Below are 17,280 nucleotides of genomic sequence, written 5' to 3'. Positions count from 1 at the left end.
ATTAACTATTACTGGGAAGTTCGTAGTTTCCCCTACGCCTGTGGTTCCCAACCTTTTTTTTGGCCACGCATCTCTAAATTCCTGATTCCCCACCCCGTGACATATAATTCTCATTATTCAAAAAGTGAACTGCTATTCACATGGCGGAAGCCTAAAAGGCCATTAACTGTTAATAACTCATTCTCGAATTGCCCCCCCCCCTTAAAAATCAAATTACCCCCCGCGGGGCGTGTGTCCCACGTTGGGAGCCATGACCCTACATCTAAACTGCCAGTAAAGGTAAAGGTCCAGTCGTGACCGACTCTGGGGTTGCGGCACTCATCTCGCGTTATTGGCCAAGGGAGCCGGCGTATAGCTTCCAGGTCATGTGGCCAGCATGACAAAGCCGCTTCTGGCAAACCAGAGCAGCGCATGGAAACGCCGTTTACCTTCCCGCTGTAGCGGTTCCTATTTATCTACTTGCATTTTGACGTGCTTTCGAACTGCTAGGTTGGCAGGAGCTGGGACCAAGCAACGGGAGCTCACCCCGTCGCAGGGATTCGAACCGCCGACCTTCTGATCAGCAAGCCCTAGGCTCAGTGGTTTAACCCACAGCGCCACCTGGGTCCCTTTCATGTGGATGTAGCACTGGGTATTAAAGTCCACCAGGAGATAGATTTGGGGTTGCAGAAAAGGGGAGAGGCCCTTCTGCTGCTGTGCTGATGTTTTGTCTCTGTTTCCCAAGGAGAGGCACCACACAAAGGTGCAGTACCAGCTGAAGTCAGAGCAGATCTCGCTGGCTCAGGTCTTCAGCAAGATGGAGCAGGTGGTGGACATCTTGGGCATCGAGGATTATTCCGTCAGCCAGACCACCCTGGACAACGTGAGTTCAGGAGCCTCTTGGGACCATTCCCTGACCTCTTGAGGGTGGAGCCAGGATGTAAGAGCACCAAGGGGCTGTTATTAAGTGGTTATGCTATCTCTGACCATGGAGGGTTCTGTTTAGCTCTCATGCTTAATAGCCATCGATAAGGCCTCTCTCATCCTCCATTGCCTTCTTCTATGAAGCCACCAAAGCCAGCTGGCTATTTCCACACCTCTCAGTGGAAGAGCAGCTGCTTTGCATGCAGAAGGTCCAGTTTCAGTCCGTGGTTTCTAAGCTGGCAGGGGATGGGGAAGACCAGTGACTCAGAGAGTCACGGCCAGGTGGAGAGACAGCTGTCCCGATAGAAAGCAACTCCTTGTGATGCATCGTACTTCTTGGCAGCAAATTTCATATATTCATTTGATATGATAGCCATGTTCAAATATATGAAAGGATGTCATATGGAGGAGGGAGAAAGGTTGTTTTCTGCTGCTCCAGAGAAGCGGACACGGAGCAATGGATTCAAACTACAAGAAAGAAGATTCCACCTCAACATTAGGAAGAACTTCCTGACAGTCAGAGCTGTTCGGCAGTGGAATTTGCTGCCAAGGAGTGTGGTGGAGTCTCCTTCTTTGGAGGTCTTTAAGCAGAGGCTTGACAGGCATATGTCAAGAATGCTTTGATGGTGTTTCCTGCTTGGCAGGGGGTTGGACTGGATGGCCCTTGTGGTCTCTTCCAACTCTAGGATTCTATGATTCTATGATTATGCACTGTGTGACAATCACTTCCAGGGGTTTTGTGGGACATAACATAAAAACTGGTTCCTTAAAAAAATAACAGCAAAGAGCAATTAGAAGCAAGGAGTGAGGAGAGGTGATTTTCGGAAGGTGCCTATCGTGGGGTCCCAAGCCAAACTGGGACCATTTTCCAGATCAGGGTCCCAAAAGGCTGTTGTTGTTTTTTTAATTAAAGTGGCCAGTTTAAACATGTATTTGAGGGAGGGGGAGCATGTTCATTGTGACATGTACTCAGTCTGCTGTTGTGTCTCTCCTGAATATCCTTGCCAATCCATTTCATGGAGAGCGGGGGCTTGGGTTCTGTTGTTAGGCGAGAGGGAGAAAAACTGTGAGAGCTAATGAGGCCTCCACATACAGGTGAAACTCGGAAAATTTGAATATCGTCGAAAAGTGCATTTATTTCAGTAATGCAACTTAAAAGGTGAAATCAATATATGAGATAGATGCATGACATGCAAAGCAAGGTATGTCAAGCCTTGATTGGTTGTAATAGTAATTATTTGTCGTTAGGCGGGTCAATTATAAATGGAATGGAATTAATGAAATGTCATAGCGATGTTTATTTTTGTATGATTGTAACGATTTGTTTTATTCCTGTGGAATTTCCAAAAGAAAGCATTTGCCAAAATTAAAAGAAAAATTAAAAAACCATAAGTTGCATTGCTGAATTAAATGCACTTTTCAACGATATTTTAATTTTCCGAGTTTCACCTGTATATAGACGGGAAATTTTTTTAAAAATTGCCCAGTAGCATCTTAGAGACCAACTAAGTTTGTTCTGGGTATAAGCTTTTGTGTGCGTGCACACGTCTTATACCCAGAACAAACTTAGTTGGTCTCTAAGGTGCTACTGGACAATTTTTTTATTTTTTTGACTGCGTCAGACCAACACGGCTACCTTCCTGGATAATATATATGCTCTTCTCCTCCTGGTCAAAGGCCTGGAAACGATGCCTTATGAGGAACGGCTTAGGGAGCTGGGTATGTTTAGCCTGGAGAAGAGAAGGTTAAGGGGTGATATGATAGCCATGTTCAAATATATAAAAGGATGTCATATGGAGGAAGGAGAAGGATTGTTTTCTGCTGCTCCAGAGAAGCGGAAACGGAGCAATGGATTCAAACTACAAGAAAGAAGATTCCACCTCAACATTAGGAAGAACTTCCTGACAGTGAGAGCTGTTCGGCAGTGGGATTTGCTGCCAAGGAGTGTGGTGGAGTTTCCTTCTTTGGAGGTCTTTAAGCAGAGGCTTGACAGGCATATGTCCAGAATGCTTTGATGGTGTTTCCTGCTTGGCAGGGGGTTGGACTGGATGGCCCTTGGGGTCTCTTCCAACTCTAGGATTCTATGATTCCTCCTCCCCATCCCCAGGTGTTTGTGAACTTCGCTAAGAAGCAGAGTGACAACCTAGAGCAGCAGGAGACCAGCCCGGCCTGTTCAATGGAATCACCTCTCCAGCGCTTGCTAAACCTTCTGCTGCCCCGTGCGGCCCCTACTGAGCTGCGGGCCCTAGTGGTGGAGGAGCCCGAGGACTTGGAATCAGATGACGAGGGCCTGATCAGCTTTGAAGAGGAGCGGGTGAGAGGACTGCTCTCGTGGCAGCCGTTATACTATTTTCTTTTTCGTTTCTTCTTATTTGAAACCAACTGGCCCTGCACGCGTTGCTGTGCGTTAGTCTGTGAAATGGAGGGTAATAGCCCCCCTTCAGATCCCCCTGAGCATCAGAGTCCCCCTGGGTCGAGGCAAGATACTGTGGAGAGGGCAGGTTTCATCCCTGTGCCCCCCCCTGTTCTGACCCATTTTACAGACTGAGTGAGAGGTGTGAGCTTGCTTTGGCTGGGTAATCTCATTTATAAAAGGTAAAGGGACCCCTGACCATTAGGTCCAGTCGTGACCGACTCTGGGGTTGCGCGCTCATCTCGCATTATTGGCCGAGGGAGCCGGCGTATAGCTTCCAGGTCATGTGGCCAGCATGACAAAGCCGCTTCTGGCAAACCAGAGCAGCACATGGAAACGCCGTTTACCTTCCCGCTGTAGCGGTTCCTATTTATCTACTTGCATTTTGACGTGCTTTCGAACTGCTAGGTTGGCAGGAGCTGGGACCAAGCAATGGGAGCTCACCCCGTCACAGGGATTCGAACCGCCGACCTTCTGATCAGCAAGCCCTAGGCTCAGTGGTTTAACCACAGCGCCACCTGGGTCCCTTAGTCTCATTTATATTAGAGTCTAATTTGAGATAAAGAAAGTCTCGTCTCCTCATCAACACAAATAAGCTTTTCTCATCTTTTTATATTGACAGCATGCTATGCTATACTCTACTCAATGCTTTTTTCTGGTGCTACTCAATGGTACACACCCCCACCCCCAATTCCTACAGTGGGGAGACCTAGCATGCAACTGTGGCTAAAGGGGGGGGGTTGTGAAAAGCAGGAGCCCGAGGCGGCTGCAGCAAAAAAAAAAAAGGTGTCTCCTGTTTGGGCTTGTAGTAGCTGCTCTCAGTCAACAGCTTGCACCGCTTTCCTTCAGCTGCCCTGCAATGTGCACTCTCCCCTTGGATGGGCTGCTATGCTGCTGTGAGCAGCCGGCTGAGCATGAGTATCGCTTCCCTTTCATTTCTGCTCGCTCCTTCCATGTTGGCAGGGGAGGAGAGAGGAGGGAAGAAGAGAGATTAAGAAGGCAACTGCTTCTGCTTCTAGCACCACCATCCTCCTAAAATCTTCCACCACACTTGGCATCCTCTCCTGCCACACCCTCTGAGAGCCACTGAATTAAAGGAAGGCATTCATGTCGCCATCTCTTATGGAATGTGGCAACCGCAGTTGGTCCTGTGATTCTTACCCAGCAAGGCAGTTGGACTGTAGCATCAGGTGGATAAATGGCCGCCTGTGAGCCGTAGATGCCCCTTGTGTTTCTCTTTTCTTTTCCCCCTCCCTCTAGCCCAGGGCCTTGCACCAGTTTTTTCCAGAAAGTGCCATGTCCCAAATCATATCGTACTATTTTTGTATATCTTCCTCGTCTCCCCGCAGGCTCAGCTCTCCTTCAATACCGACACGCTCTGCTGAGGAGTGGAGAGGGTGCGACCCCCTCCCTTGGCTTTTGGAACCACCATGGACTCCGCCTACCCCCACCCCCCTCCTTGACATCTACCTTCCTTGGCCTTCCCCCCACAACCTCCATCGAACCTCTCGTCTAGCGGTAGTCGGCAACTGCAAGAGGCAGGTGGTGAGAGGGCCCAGCGCCCAAGCATCTGATCTGGGCAAATTCCGCGTTGGTGGCTGGCAAGACCTGCGGAAAAGGAACTGCTCGAGTTGGTGGTGGTGCCTGGATTGTGTCTCCAAGGAGAGCGGAAAGGCTTGCTCAAGGGAGCATTTTTCCGGAAGCGGGAGAAGAGGCGGAGACCTCCCGAGCCCGGAAGTTGTCAATTGGGATGGAACTCTGGTGTTTTAAGATATGATATCTTTATTGTCATTGTCCCCTTGCGGGAACAACGAAATTACTCGGTTGCTACATCCACTCCGATAAAGCATTCCGCATAATCCAAAATTACTACAAAACCTAATTAAAAACAGTAAATATAATACAAAATAACAAGTCAAATAAGATGACTTCAAAGTCCAGGCTTTCCATTTAAGGCCAGAATCGCTCTCGAGAAGAAACTGTTCCTGAGACGGCTCGTTCTTGCCTGCATTGTTCTATATCTCCGTCCTGATGGCAGGAGCTGAAAGAAATGGTGACCAGGGTGCGTTGGATCCCTTGATATGTCTAGTGCTTTTCTATGGCACCTGGTGGTGTAGATTTGTTCTAAGGTGGAGAGTGAGCAGCCAATAATGCTCTCTGCTGTTTTCATAATTCTGCACAGCCCTGCTCTGTCCTGGGAAGTACACCTTCCGTACCACACACATAAACCGTACGTGAGCACACTCTGTATGGCACAGGGATAGAAGGCAAGCAGCAGCTTTTGTGGAAGGTGGTTGTTTTTTTGGGGGGGGTCAGTAATGGAGGGGTGAGCAGCTTTGTTTCCTGACTCCGAAGCAGCCAGCTAATTAAACAACTTGCCTCTGGGATATCTGGAGGATATTTTTCAAAGAGGGGAGAAGCTTCATCAGAATGGCGCTCCAAATATGAGGGCTGTTTGGGTGGACTGTGGGGGCTGCTTTCTAGCAGGGCTTATTTGCAAGGAAGGCCCTCCTTCCCCCTCTTTCTTCCTTTGTCATTTAACGTGGGACAAAAAAAAAAAGAGATTGGTGGCTTCTTACAGAGCTGGCAAATGCTGTTGAATCAAGGGTGTGTTTGTACAGGATCACACACTCCCTCCGTCTCTGCTCACTCTAACTTAGGCCTGGATTCTTCTGCTGTTTTTTTTACAAAATGAATGATCCTGCAGTGCTGCTCTCTACAACAACACCCACCCACCCAAAGCACCCAACTAATGCTTCTGCTCCTCCTGGCTGAAAACCCCCTAAAGCTTTTGAAGGCAGAAACCTCCAGTGTGGAGCTTTGCGGAGTTGAGTGCTGGAGGTGTGGAGAGAGGGCTTCTTCTCAGCTGAACTTGGGCCAGCCTGGGTCCTTTGCTGGAAACACACACACACACACACACACCCTGCCTGCAGTTTTGTCTTGGGGTTTGTAGGGAGTCCTCTAGTGAAGGTACTCTTGAGCTGAACCTGAGCTACACACTCATTGTAGCAATAGAGCACAGAATGCGGGAGGTGTTGGACCAGAAAAATTAGGTAGAGTTGCTGCTGGCTGTCCTCCCAGGTCTAGCCTCTCTCACAGTCACAACTTATCAGTTGGAGTTTGCCTTTGAAGAATTGCAGTCCAGCCAGCTGAGTGCTGCATATTCTCTGAGTAACCACACACACACACACCAGCACCAGCTCTATGGTAGTGAATCATAGAATCATAGAGTTGGAAGAGACCACAAGGGCCATCCAGTCCAACCCCCTGCCAAGCAGGAAACACCATCAAAGCATTCTTGACATATGCCTGTCAAGCCTCTGCTTAAAGACCTCCAAAGAAGGAGACTCCACCACACTCCTTGGTAGCAAATTCCACTGCCAAACAGCTCTGACTGTCAGGAAGTTCTTCCTAATGTTTAGGTGGAATCTTCTTTCTTGTAGTTTGAATCCATTGCTCTGTGTCCGCTTCTCTGAAGCAGCAGAAAACAATCTTTCTCCCTCCTCCATATAACATCCTTTCATATATTTGAACATGGCTATCATATCACCCCTTCACCTTCTCTTCTCCAGGCTAAACATACCCAGCTCCCTAAGCCGTTCCTCATAAGGCATCGTTTCCAGGCCTTTGACCATTTGGGTTGCCCTCTTCTGGACATGTTCCAGCTTGTCAGTATCCTTCTTGAACTGGGGTGCCCAGAACTGGACACAGTACTCCAGGTGAGGTCTGACCAGAGCAGAATACAGTGGTACTATTACTTCCCTAGATCTAGATGCTACACTCCTATTGATGCAGCCCATAATTGCATTGGCTTTTTGAGCTGCTGCATCACACTGCTGACCCATGTCAAGTTTGTTGTCTACCAAGACTCCTAGATCCTTTTCACATGTACTGCTCTCAAGCCAGGTGTCACCCATCCTGTATTTGTGCCTTTCATTTTAAGTGTGGGCCTTTTTATCTTGGCCTTTCTGGTTGGAGTCTGATGGCCATCCGTTGGTACCTGGCAGCTCCCTGGTTCCTTACTCAAACTTCAAGAAAGAAGATTCCACCTCAACATTAGGAAGAACTTCCTGACAGTAAGAGCTGTTCGGCAGTGGAATTTGCTGCCAAGGAGTGTGGTGGAGTCTCCTTCTTTGGAGTGTGGTGGAGTCTCCTTCTTTGGAGGTCTTTAAGCAGAGGCTTGACAGGCATATGTCAAGAATGCTTTGGTGGTGTTTCCTGCTTGGCAGGGGGCTGGACTGGATGGCCCTTGTGGTCTCTTCCAACTCTAGGATTCACACTCACACACATGTGCATCTGTCTCATTTCACTGTCCTTTCATTTTCGTCTGGTAGGCAATACAGGAGAAGATGGATGGACAGTTGGAGCTGGTTTAAAGCCGCTTCTTGACCTGCACCCCCAAGCAGCTGAGCAGAATTTGCCAAATTGAGCCACTTGGACACGCAGGATGTGTTGATTTACAAACTGCATTTTGGAAAAAATCTGAGGATTTGGGGGCTTTGATTTTTATAATTTATTTCAGTGTATGTTGAGCAAGTGCAAGGTTTTTATTTATTTTTGTTAGGGTTGTGTGGGTGTGTACACAATCTTGAGGGGAGGAAGATCCAAAGAAAGGGGACCCCTGCATGCATGAGAGTTGGGGAGTGGGGCTTTTATTGCAGGTTCCCCAAACCCGAGTAGTTTCAGCTGCTAACATCTCGGGCAGCTTTTGGTTAACAACCTGATCCGTGGAATCTCCTGTTTTTGAGCTCTGCCAAGAATGCACCTTGGAAGTGTGGAGCAAAACGTGAAGCTTCACCCACATCCATGAGGAGGAGCACGCGAACTGAGAGAATCCTCCGGGTCCTGCCCTGGGTGGGTCTGCGCTCCTTCGATTCTTGCTCTGCCTTAACACTCCGGGCTGTCTTCTCTTTCAAGTCTCCCCTTGACATGTGCCACCTTTTCATGTACTTTGCCTCACCAGGCTGGAGTCCTTCCCTTCAAATGGTTAGGGTTGTGTGGGTGTGTACACAATCTTGAGGGGAGGAAGATCCAAAGAAAGGGGACCCCTGCATGCATGAGAGTTGGGGAGTGGGGCTTTTATTGCAGGTTCCCCAAACCCGAGTAGTTTCAGCTGCTAACATCTCGGGCAGCTTTTGGTTAACAACCTGATCCGTGGAATCTCCTGTTTTTGAGCTCTGCCAAGAATGCACCTTGGAAGTGTGGAGCAAAACGTGAAGCTTCACCCACATCCATGAGGAGGAGCACGCGAACTGAGAGAATCCTCCGGGTCCTGCCCTGGGTGGGTCTGCGCTCCTTCGATTCTTGCTCTGCCTTAACACTCCGGGCTGTCTTCTCTTTCAAGTCTCCCCTTGACATGTGCCACCTTTTCATGTACTTTGCCTCACCAGGCTGGAGTCCTTCCCTTCAAATGGTTTGCATGGGAAGAACCGGCTGTTGGCGAGGGCCTTTCAAGAGCCTGTATATTGCAAGCAAAAAAAAAAAAACCAGACAAACAAAATGTGAATATAATGTTTGTTTTAATAAAAATATAATAACCAACAGGTGGTTGATGGGTGCTTTATAGCAGGGATAGGCAGGTTTTAGGCTGAGGGGAATATGCTTTGCTACTCATGAGAACCCTTGAAGTCTGCCAGCTGGAACTGGCATTCAGCTGATTAATTAACATTGTATGGCTTTTTTAATTGGGGAGGGGGGTTTGGATTGTTTTTGTTTCGTTATGTATTTTGTATCTTCATTCCATATATTTCTGTTGTCAACCTCCCTGGAATCCTTGCATGAAAGGTGGTAAACAAATTTAATAAATAATAATAATAATTTGGTAAGATATAGTGGCTCAGAAAGGTAGACAGTTGCGGGATAAGTTGCCTCCAAGCACACATTTAACCCAGGAATTTTTTGTTAGTACCAGAACTGAAGCACACTCTCCCTCTCTCACATACAAACACACACATGACCCTACTTAAGTTTTTTTCCATTCTCTCTTCATTTCAGCACAGTGCAGAGGTTGTCTTGAAATCGGTGGTTTTTATCACTTGAGTAGCATGCTGGGTGGGGAGAAAGAGGTCCCAATGTTTCCCATGATGCTCTGGAATTTTTGGTGAGACACACAAACACACATATGTATATGTATATGTATATATATGTGGTGCGTGGGTGGGTGTGTACACACACTAACTCCTAAAATACCAACGTGATCAAGATATACAGTACAGGGGTACCTCTGGTTACGAACCTAATTTGTTCTGGATGTCCGTTCTTAAGCAGAAACCGTTCTTATCCTGAGGCACGCTTTTGCTAATGGAGTCTTCCGCTGCGCACATGCACCTTCGACACAAAATTTCCATTCACATCCTGGGGCAAAGTTCTCAACCAGGAGCACCTACTTCTGGGTTAGTGGAGCTCATAACCCAAAGCATTTGTAACCAGAAGTGTTCATAACCAGAGATGCCACTGTTTGCCAGTACAAAATAATCACTAAAATGTTTGCCTGCTCAAAAGCCATTTAAGCATATGGAGGAGGGAGAAAGATTGTTTTCTGCTGCTCCAGAGAAGCGGACACGAAGCAATGGATTCAAACTACAAGAAGGAAGATTCCACCTCAACATTAGGAAGAACTTCCTGACAGTAAGAGCTGTTCGGCAGTGGAATTTGCTACCAAGGAGTGTGGTGGAGTCTCCTTCTTTGGAGGTCTTTAAGCAGAGGCTTGACAGGCATATGTCCAGAATGCTTTGATGGTGTTTCCTGCTTGGCAGGGGGTTGGACTGGATGACCCTCGTGGCCTCTTCCAACTCTATGATTCTATGATTCTAAGCAGCTACATTTGGCATAGAAAGGTCTACAAGGGAGGCTACACACTGAGCTGCCTTCCCCTCCTATAGAAGGAGCCCCTTTCTCACCTTCTGGCTGGCTGGCTCCCTCCCTGACCTAGCTGTGCTCTGGTGTCCAAGCAGAGGGATAGATGCTGGTCAGCAGAACAGGCTCTATGACGGGTTGGCAACCTGTAGCCCACGGACCACATGGGGGTCGTTTAAACGGCCCACAAGCCGCCCCCGAACTGAGCTGCCTACTCGGCGAGTCCCCACCACGAGTTCCGCGGTGCCGGAAGTCGCATCTGCATCTGCACATGCACATACACCAAAAATCACACCTGTGCAGACGCGATCCGGCCCACTGAACGATCTCTGCGGGAGTGAACTGGCCCAGGTGAAGTAAACCTTGCCGATCCCTGCTCTATGACCTTACTGAGTGGCTGTATCTAAAGGCAGGCTTCTCTCTCCCTGCTCAAGAGGCCGATCCCTGATGTTAGCAGGCAAGGGAGGCAATTGTGAGCTCCTCACAATGTGTGTGTGTGTGTGTGGGGGAATACAGTAACCAATTCTAACAATTGTAGGTGACATGCACCATCATAAAATAACCATTGTAGGTAACATGCGTCATCATAAAATAAAAGTTCTGTGGGTGGGGGAGGGAAGCATCGTTCAAAAACCATTGAATGGCAAGATTAATAGAGGACACCTGATCATTCACACACACCAGAGCTACTGCTTCTGGGACAAAACAATAATAAAAAGGCAGTCGATCGAAACAAAGAAAGCTTCCTCCCCCAAACGCCTGACCACGTGCTTCATCTTGCAAACAAAGCGGAACAGACTCCTTACTGAGGGCTGAATTTGGCACACCCACACCCCCGCCAGGTGTGTTTGTGTACACACACACAACACGTGTGTTCATAAAGGGCATAAAAAGTAGGCAGTATATTATTTGAATACAAAGGTTTATTTTTAAACAATATTGATTTCCAGCTTAATTTACACAACAAAATATCCAAAATAACTTATAACAAATAAGTAATAAAATATTATAAATAGTATGCATTTTTTTCAGAATTAGGAGATATAAACTGCATCAACATATAGCATTATAAAATTTTTTTACTGCTGAGATAAATAAATTCTTGTTACATATTAAAGGCCAGAATCAAACTGACTGAGGAGGTTGGGGGAAATTTAAAAACAAAAGAACAATATATATGCTGCACCATAAAGCTCCGTGCCAGGCAGATATTCCTGTTCACTTCAGGCATTAAGTTGCTTAAATTACAGTCGTTCCTTGGTTGACACATTGCAGCTTGAACATTTTGGCTCCCGAACGCTGCAAACCCGGAAGTGAGTGTTCCGGTTTGCAAACGTTCTTTGAAACCCAAACGTCGGTTTTGGCTGTCAGCATTGTTTCCAGGACCAATCAGCCAATTGGAAGACATGCCGTGGTTTGTGAATGTTTCGGAAGTCAAACGGACTTCCAGAACAGATTCCATTCATCAACCAAGGTATGACTGTATTATCATTGGCATATTGTATTAATTCCCACCAAAGAGCACTAAATACGAGATGTTAAGGTGCAAATGTATTTATAACAAAGTTTAGAAGCTAGCATATGTTCTATGCCAGGCATCCCCAAACTGCAGCCCTCCAGATGTTTTGGCCTACAACTCCCATGATCCCTAGCTAACAGGACCAGTGGTCAGGGATGATGGGAATTGTAGTCCAAAACATCTGGAGGGCCGAAGCTTGGGGATGCCTGTTCTATGCTGATGATACTTAAGTTGGTTAGTCACTTTTATTTGTTTTAGTTTGCTAAAACTCCTTTCATTAGAGGCAACTGAAACTGGCATTGAAAGAAAGATTCTCAAAATAGTAAAATGGTTTGTGTCTGGCTTCTGTAAGGCAGTCTGTCTCCCATCACCCATCATCTATGTTCCAAGCCGGGTCCTGAGAGGAGACAGCAGTTACTGTGTATGCCTGAGGGTCCCCTTGATCTGGGGGTGGGATGGGGGGTCCCTTAGCTGCAGCCTCCGCTCTTCACGAGTCAAAAGAGGGTCCACCAGAGGAGTGAGCGGAGGCTTCTTTCGACACACTAGACATCCGGACACAACCCGCCACCATTATGGTGAAGCTCGCCAAGAACGTTAAAAGCCTGCCTAAACAGAAGAAAATGGCTCCTCCTCCAAAGGATGTGGACAACAGTGAAGAGGAAGAATCATCAGAAGAGGAGTGAGGCAGGAATCGTACTCTTTGAGTACTTCCTCTCGACTGGCCATCTCCAGAGTGCAATTCTCTTTCTCCAACATGGTCTCCATGGAAAGTAGTAACAAACTCCAAAGGACAATTCAGATGTCCATATTTAAAAATGTGTAGGGAGCCTGTGAAGATAGTCAACCAGAAAGGGTGAACTGATCACCCTTTTCTCACCCCTGGGCTGCTCTTCCACCTTCCATGATGACAAGGACCAAACTATAGGGATCCTTCCTTTTGAAAGAACAGCAAAATGACCCTCTCAATGCCTACACATTGCCTTCCAAGTCTCTGATGGAGCAGATCACGTTAGGTGTGTTAGAACTGGCTATTCCATCCAGCTCGGCTCTGCATTTGCTCAAATGGCAAAACAAATATTCTCTACACTTGGTTTACTGTAAAACATTATGAAGAAAAGAGGGGATTGGGGAGGGACACTAGGAAGGTTTCTGGTGACCGTCCTGATGTGTCAAGAAAGACTGTCACAAGTCCTATTGTGGTTGTTCCTCCTCAGTGTCTTCCCTCTAGATTTGTCAGATCTAGATAAGGAAAACTTGTCTGGTTGTTAAAGGGCAGCCTTCCACAAACTGGTTGTAGGATTCCAGCTTCACTAGCCCCTGCCTACCCACCCAGCAACATTTCGAGGGTCCCAGGTATAGACAACTATATCAATCGAACATGCTGAAGCATCAGCACTTGACCTGAAGGAACTGTTAACAAAATTTGCAAAGGAAAAGGCACATAAAATAAGATTTTGATTTGCTTGAAATTGAAACATTAGAGAGACTTAAAATTCAGTTTTTTGTAGTCCAGTCTGTAGTCGTGGCTTCCAGATGTGATATGACACTGGATTTGTTGGAGTTGTTTTTTAAAAAAAGTGGAGGATCCTTGAGGATCCGTGTAGATCCGCGTTTTACCTTCTTCCCAAAAAACCCTACTAGCACCGGCCCTGAATTTTGACCTCAGCACTCAGCATTCCCTGGTCACTAAGTCTGCTCCCTTCTCATTTGGCTGTTCTTCCCTGCCCTTGTGATTTATTTTCCTGGTGTTTCTGTTTTGTTTTGAGTTCTGCAAACTTAAACCTGAGAAGTCCTTTTTGTGTGTGGATTGTAGAAATCCACTCTGTTGTATAAATAAGGACTGGAACTCGCAACTCACTGCTGCACTTTGAAAATGCAGGGAATGGAGGCAGTAGGCAGAAGGAGGGAGGAATTCAGCAGAGCTGGTGCCAGAGCAGAGCAAGTAGAAGGACCGGCTATAGCAGGCATGTCGATTGATGGGTTAATCATGGGATGGGTGTTTGTCAATCGCACTATGGCTCATAGGAATTGAAAGAGACGACCCGTTGCCTCCACCCGCTGCCCTCTCCCTTGTCTGCTGGGCAGGGCACCCTCAGCGGCATCATGCCCCCCCCCCTCAGGCAGCACGGCCAGTCGAGGCTCCGCTTAGCCGGGCTTGCTCATCGCCGCCCTTCTCCCCTCCCCTGCTCCTTCCATGCCCTGAAAGGTGCAAGGCACGTGACTCCACACCTGCAAGCCCCAGCCCCGGAACAGGGAGGCGGGGGGAGGAGCAATGACAAGGCACGTGACTCCACACCTGCAAGCCCCAGCCCAGAACAGGGAGGCGGGGGGGGGAAGAGCAATGACAAGGCACGTGACTCCACACCTGCAAGCCCCAGCCCCGGAACAGGGAGGCGGGGGGAGGAGCAAGGACAAGGCACGTGGGCTCCACACGTCCTTTTCCCATCTCCCGCCCTTCTGCTCCTAGTTCTGTGTGGACGCTGAACTTTCCCAGCTCCAGTCTAGCTGCGTTTACTAAGCCACCGCCCCCCCCAATGTCCCCATGGAACTCATTGTCTGGTAAAGGGAAGCTCCGCTTAGCCGGGCTTGCTCATCGCCACCCTTCTCCCCTCCCCTGCTCCTTCCATGCCCTGCCAGCTGGCCGGCCCCAGAAAGGGGCAAGGCACGTGACTCCACACCTGCAAGCCCCAGCCCAGAACAGGGAGGCGGGGGGAGGAGCAATGACAAGGCACGTGACTCCACACCTGCAGCCCCAGCCCAGAACAGGGAGGCGGGGGGAGGAGCAAGGACAAGGCACGTGCGCTCCACACCTGCAAGCCCCAGCCCAGAACAGGGAGGCGGGGGGAGGAGCAAGGACAAGGCACGTGCGCTCCACACGAGCTGTAGCGCTGCGAAGGGAGCTGTGAGAAGGCAGCGCGTGGAGAGAGACGGTGAGTGACCCCCCTCCCCCCTCCCCCCTCTCGCCCTTCTGCTCCTAGTTCTGTGTGGACGCTGAACTTTCCCCACTTTTACAGCTCCAGTCTAGCTGCGTTTACTAAGCCACCGCCGCCCCCCATGTCCCCATGGAACTCATTCTCTGGTAAAGGGAGAAAATGGAATATTTGGGGGGGCATGTTGGCTTCCCGTGTGCACCAAGGGCCCTGGGAGGGGGGGTTGTGGGGGGGGGGTTGTGAGAAGCCACCTTGCCTTGAGGGGAGCAGCATGATCATGGAGCGGTTTATGGTTGTGTGAGGAAAGATGCAGGGTTCAAGGCCCCGGCAGGGCTGGGAAGATTCTCCTGCCCGAAGTTCCTGGAGAGAAGCTGCCAACCTGTGTCAGGACAGACTGTCTTGGTATAAGGCAGCTTCCAAACCCCAGGAAATTAAGGAAGCTCATCTGGGGTGGGAAGCAAAATGGTGTTTTGCAGGGCTGGACATGGTCCTCCGCTAAGGCCTTGGGGAAACCAAATATAAACTCAGCCAAATAGAATATGTTACAGGTAGGTAGCCGTGTTGGTCTGAGTCGAAGCAAAATAAAAAAAAATCCTTCAGTAGCACCTTAAAGACCAACTAAGTTTATATTTTGGTATGAGCTTTCGTGTGCATGCACACTTCGTCAGATAATACTTTAGTCGTCAGCAGTGTCTGGGCAAAAATCGGCCAAAAAAGTCCTGGAAAATCCGGACATATGTAAGCCCACGTTGACAGTGTCATTTTTGCCTATTTCCCACAGAAATAGCTCAAAAATTGCATTTTAAGCTCAACAAATTTGGGCAAAACTAAACTTTTTTTAGTGAACCCCTCAACAACTTTTCTGTTTGAAATATGGCAACCCTAATCTATATTATATTATGAGCTTATAAACTTGTCTTTCTCAGACTAGAGCTTTCCACATATTGGACTTCAACCACCACTTACCCTTCAGGGATGAAGGCAATTGGAGTTCAACACCAAGACAACGCCAAGTGGTGGAATGTGCCGGTAAGTGTGGTAGTTCTGTCAGCTTTAGATTTTAAGAAATCTGGTTCTTGACTGTGGTCAGTGGTGGGCTCTGAACAGTAGTGTTCTGAATGATAGACCCTCGTTGACTCTAGTGTGAGTTTAGCTGATAACAAACCCTTGGTACTTAGAGATACAGTGAGCTTAGCTTGGTACAGGAGCTGCACAAGTCGATAGAGCCATAGTAAAGCACCTTTAAGAGCTGGTGATTTCTATGAGATAGAGATAGTCATGGACACAGAACCCTCTCTGAATAGTTCATAACTCTCTCTCCCTCTCCCCCCCCTCTCACACACATATCACAAACACAAACACACACACACCACACACACACATCACAAACACACAAATTTCAGAGAGAATCTATATATTAAATATTCTTCACTGGAGTCCTGCAACATTTAGAGAGCACCAGGTTGGGGAAGAATCCTGTAAGCGTGACAGTGTTACAACCCCTGTCAAATGGCTGTGCCAATATCAGTCTTGCGTCCCTCAGCTCAGCAGACTTCTTTTTTTTAAAAAAACCAAAACCCTCTTAAGTCTGATCTCCTCAAAATGGCTCTGTATTTTACAAAATAAAATAATCCTAGTTGCATTTTAAGAATGGTTGAAAATCTGTAGATATAGGACGATGGCAGGATTTCAAATGTGCAGCAGCCACTGCATCACAGCTACTGCTCCATTCAGTTCAGGGCAGGGGTGTGTGGGTGTAACACCATGTTTGCACCACAGTGCATGGAATAGGGAAAATAAAATTTGGGGAAAATAAAATTTGGGGAGATGAAGCAACCATATAAAATATATCTAAGTGTATTCTTTATATCCCGAATTAGTGCATGGACTGGATTCCAAAAAGATACCTTATATTTTATGGAATATCTCCTTCTATATTGGGTCTCCTTCTATATTGAAAGACCATATATATCTATCTGTTTACTAGAAACTGTGTCATACACATCTTCAAAACTTTTTATCACACTTACCTCTCAAAGCACATCCACTGTGAATGTTCAGCAAAATCTGTATGTTCAGCAAATATCTGTTTTAACAAGAAGTCCCTTCTACTTAGTCCTATTTATTGAAATTAAAATCTATAGATGACTCACTAGTGTCAACTGACTAACATTTGATAGGAGATTAAGACATTCAATTGGCTCTGTGTAATTAGGAAAGCATGGAGGACATTTTCCCCCTAAAGCCTATTATTTTCTTCATTTGCCTTTGGAGGGTGCATTTTACTGGTTTGCACTATGCAGGAACAGTGGTGAAAAAAGTATGTGTGTTGCCTACAAATCTTTGAGGAAGATAACACTTTCCCTCCATTCTACTGAGTATTGGATATTGTGTCTGCATCCATTAATGCCAAACAAGCAAAGATCCCCAGGTCACAACATACCGGTACATTGGGGGGCTACAACCATACATTCGCCACCAGTCAAGTCATAAGGGGTGCAAGCAAACTCACTCCACCTCACCCAAAGCCTCATTTAATTCATGTTGTAATGAAAGCCAAGAATAATATCAGATTTAACCTTTTTTGGGGGGGGGGAGTATTAAGGTTTTCTTAAGGTGAGACCTGGGGACCTGGTGCCCTCCAGGTGTTTCTGGATTAC

At 47.4% G+C, this 17,280-nt stretch overlaps 1 protein-coding gene and 1 long non-coding RNA gene across 2 annotated transcripts in view; both read left to right on the top strand.

Moving 5' to 3' along the window:
- LOC118078892 (ATP-binding cassette sub-family A member 2-like) overlaps nt 1-5,605 on the top strand; it is a 58,872-nt gene extending 53,267 nt beyond the window's left edge. Inside the window, exons 22-24 of the mRNA XM_060279411.1 lie at nt 725-862; nt 3,011-3,217; nt 4,666-5,605. Of these exons, the coding sequence (XP_060135394.1) occupies nt 725-862; nt 3,011-3,217; nt 4,666-4,701 (381 nt within the window). The 3' untranslated portion in view covers nt 4,702-5,605. The remainder of the gene's footprint in view (nt 1-724; nt 863-3,010; nt 3,218-4,665) is intronic.
- An 8,945-nt stretch (nt 5,606-14,550) lies between these two features.
- Nucleotides 14,551-17,280, top strand: part of LOC132592741 (uncharacterized) — a 3,936-nt gene continuing 1,206 nt past the window's right edge. Inside the window, exons 1-2 of the long non-coding RNA XR_009558244.1 lie at nt 14,551-14,620; nt 15,547-15,649. This is a non-coding gene — a long non-coding RNA (uncharacterized LOC132592741). The remainder of the gene's footprint in view (nt 14,621-15,546; nt 15,650-17,280) is intronic.

This window comes from Zootoca vivipara, chromosome 10 (genome assembly GCF_963506605.1).
Source record: "Zootoca vivipara chromosome 10, rZooViv1.1, whole genome shotgun sequence".
NCBI classification, from domain to species: Eukaryota; Metazoa; Chordata; class Lepidosauria; order Squamata; family Lacertidae; genus Zootoca; species Zootoca vivipara.
Note: the sequence above shows the minus strand (reverse complement) of the source record. Positions and strands in the feature narration are given on the sequence as shown.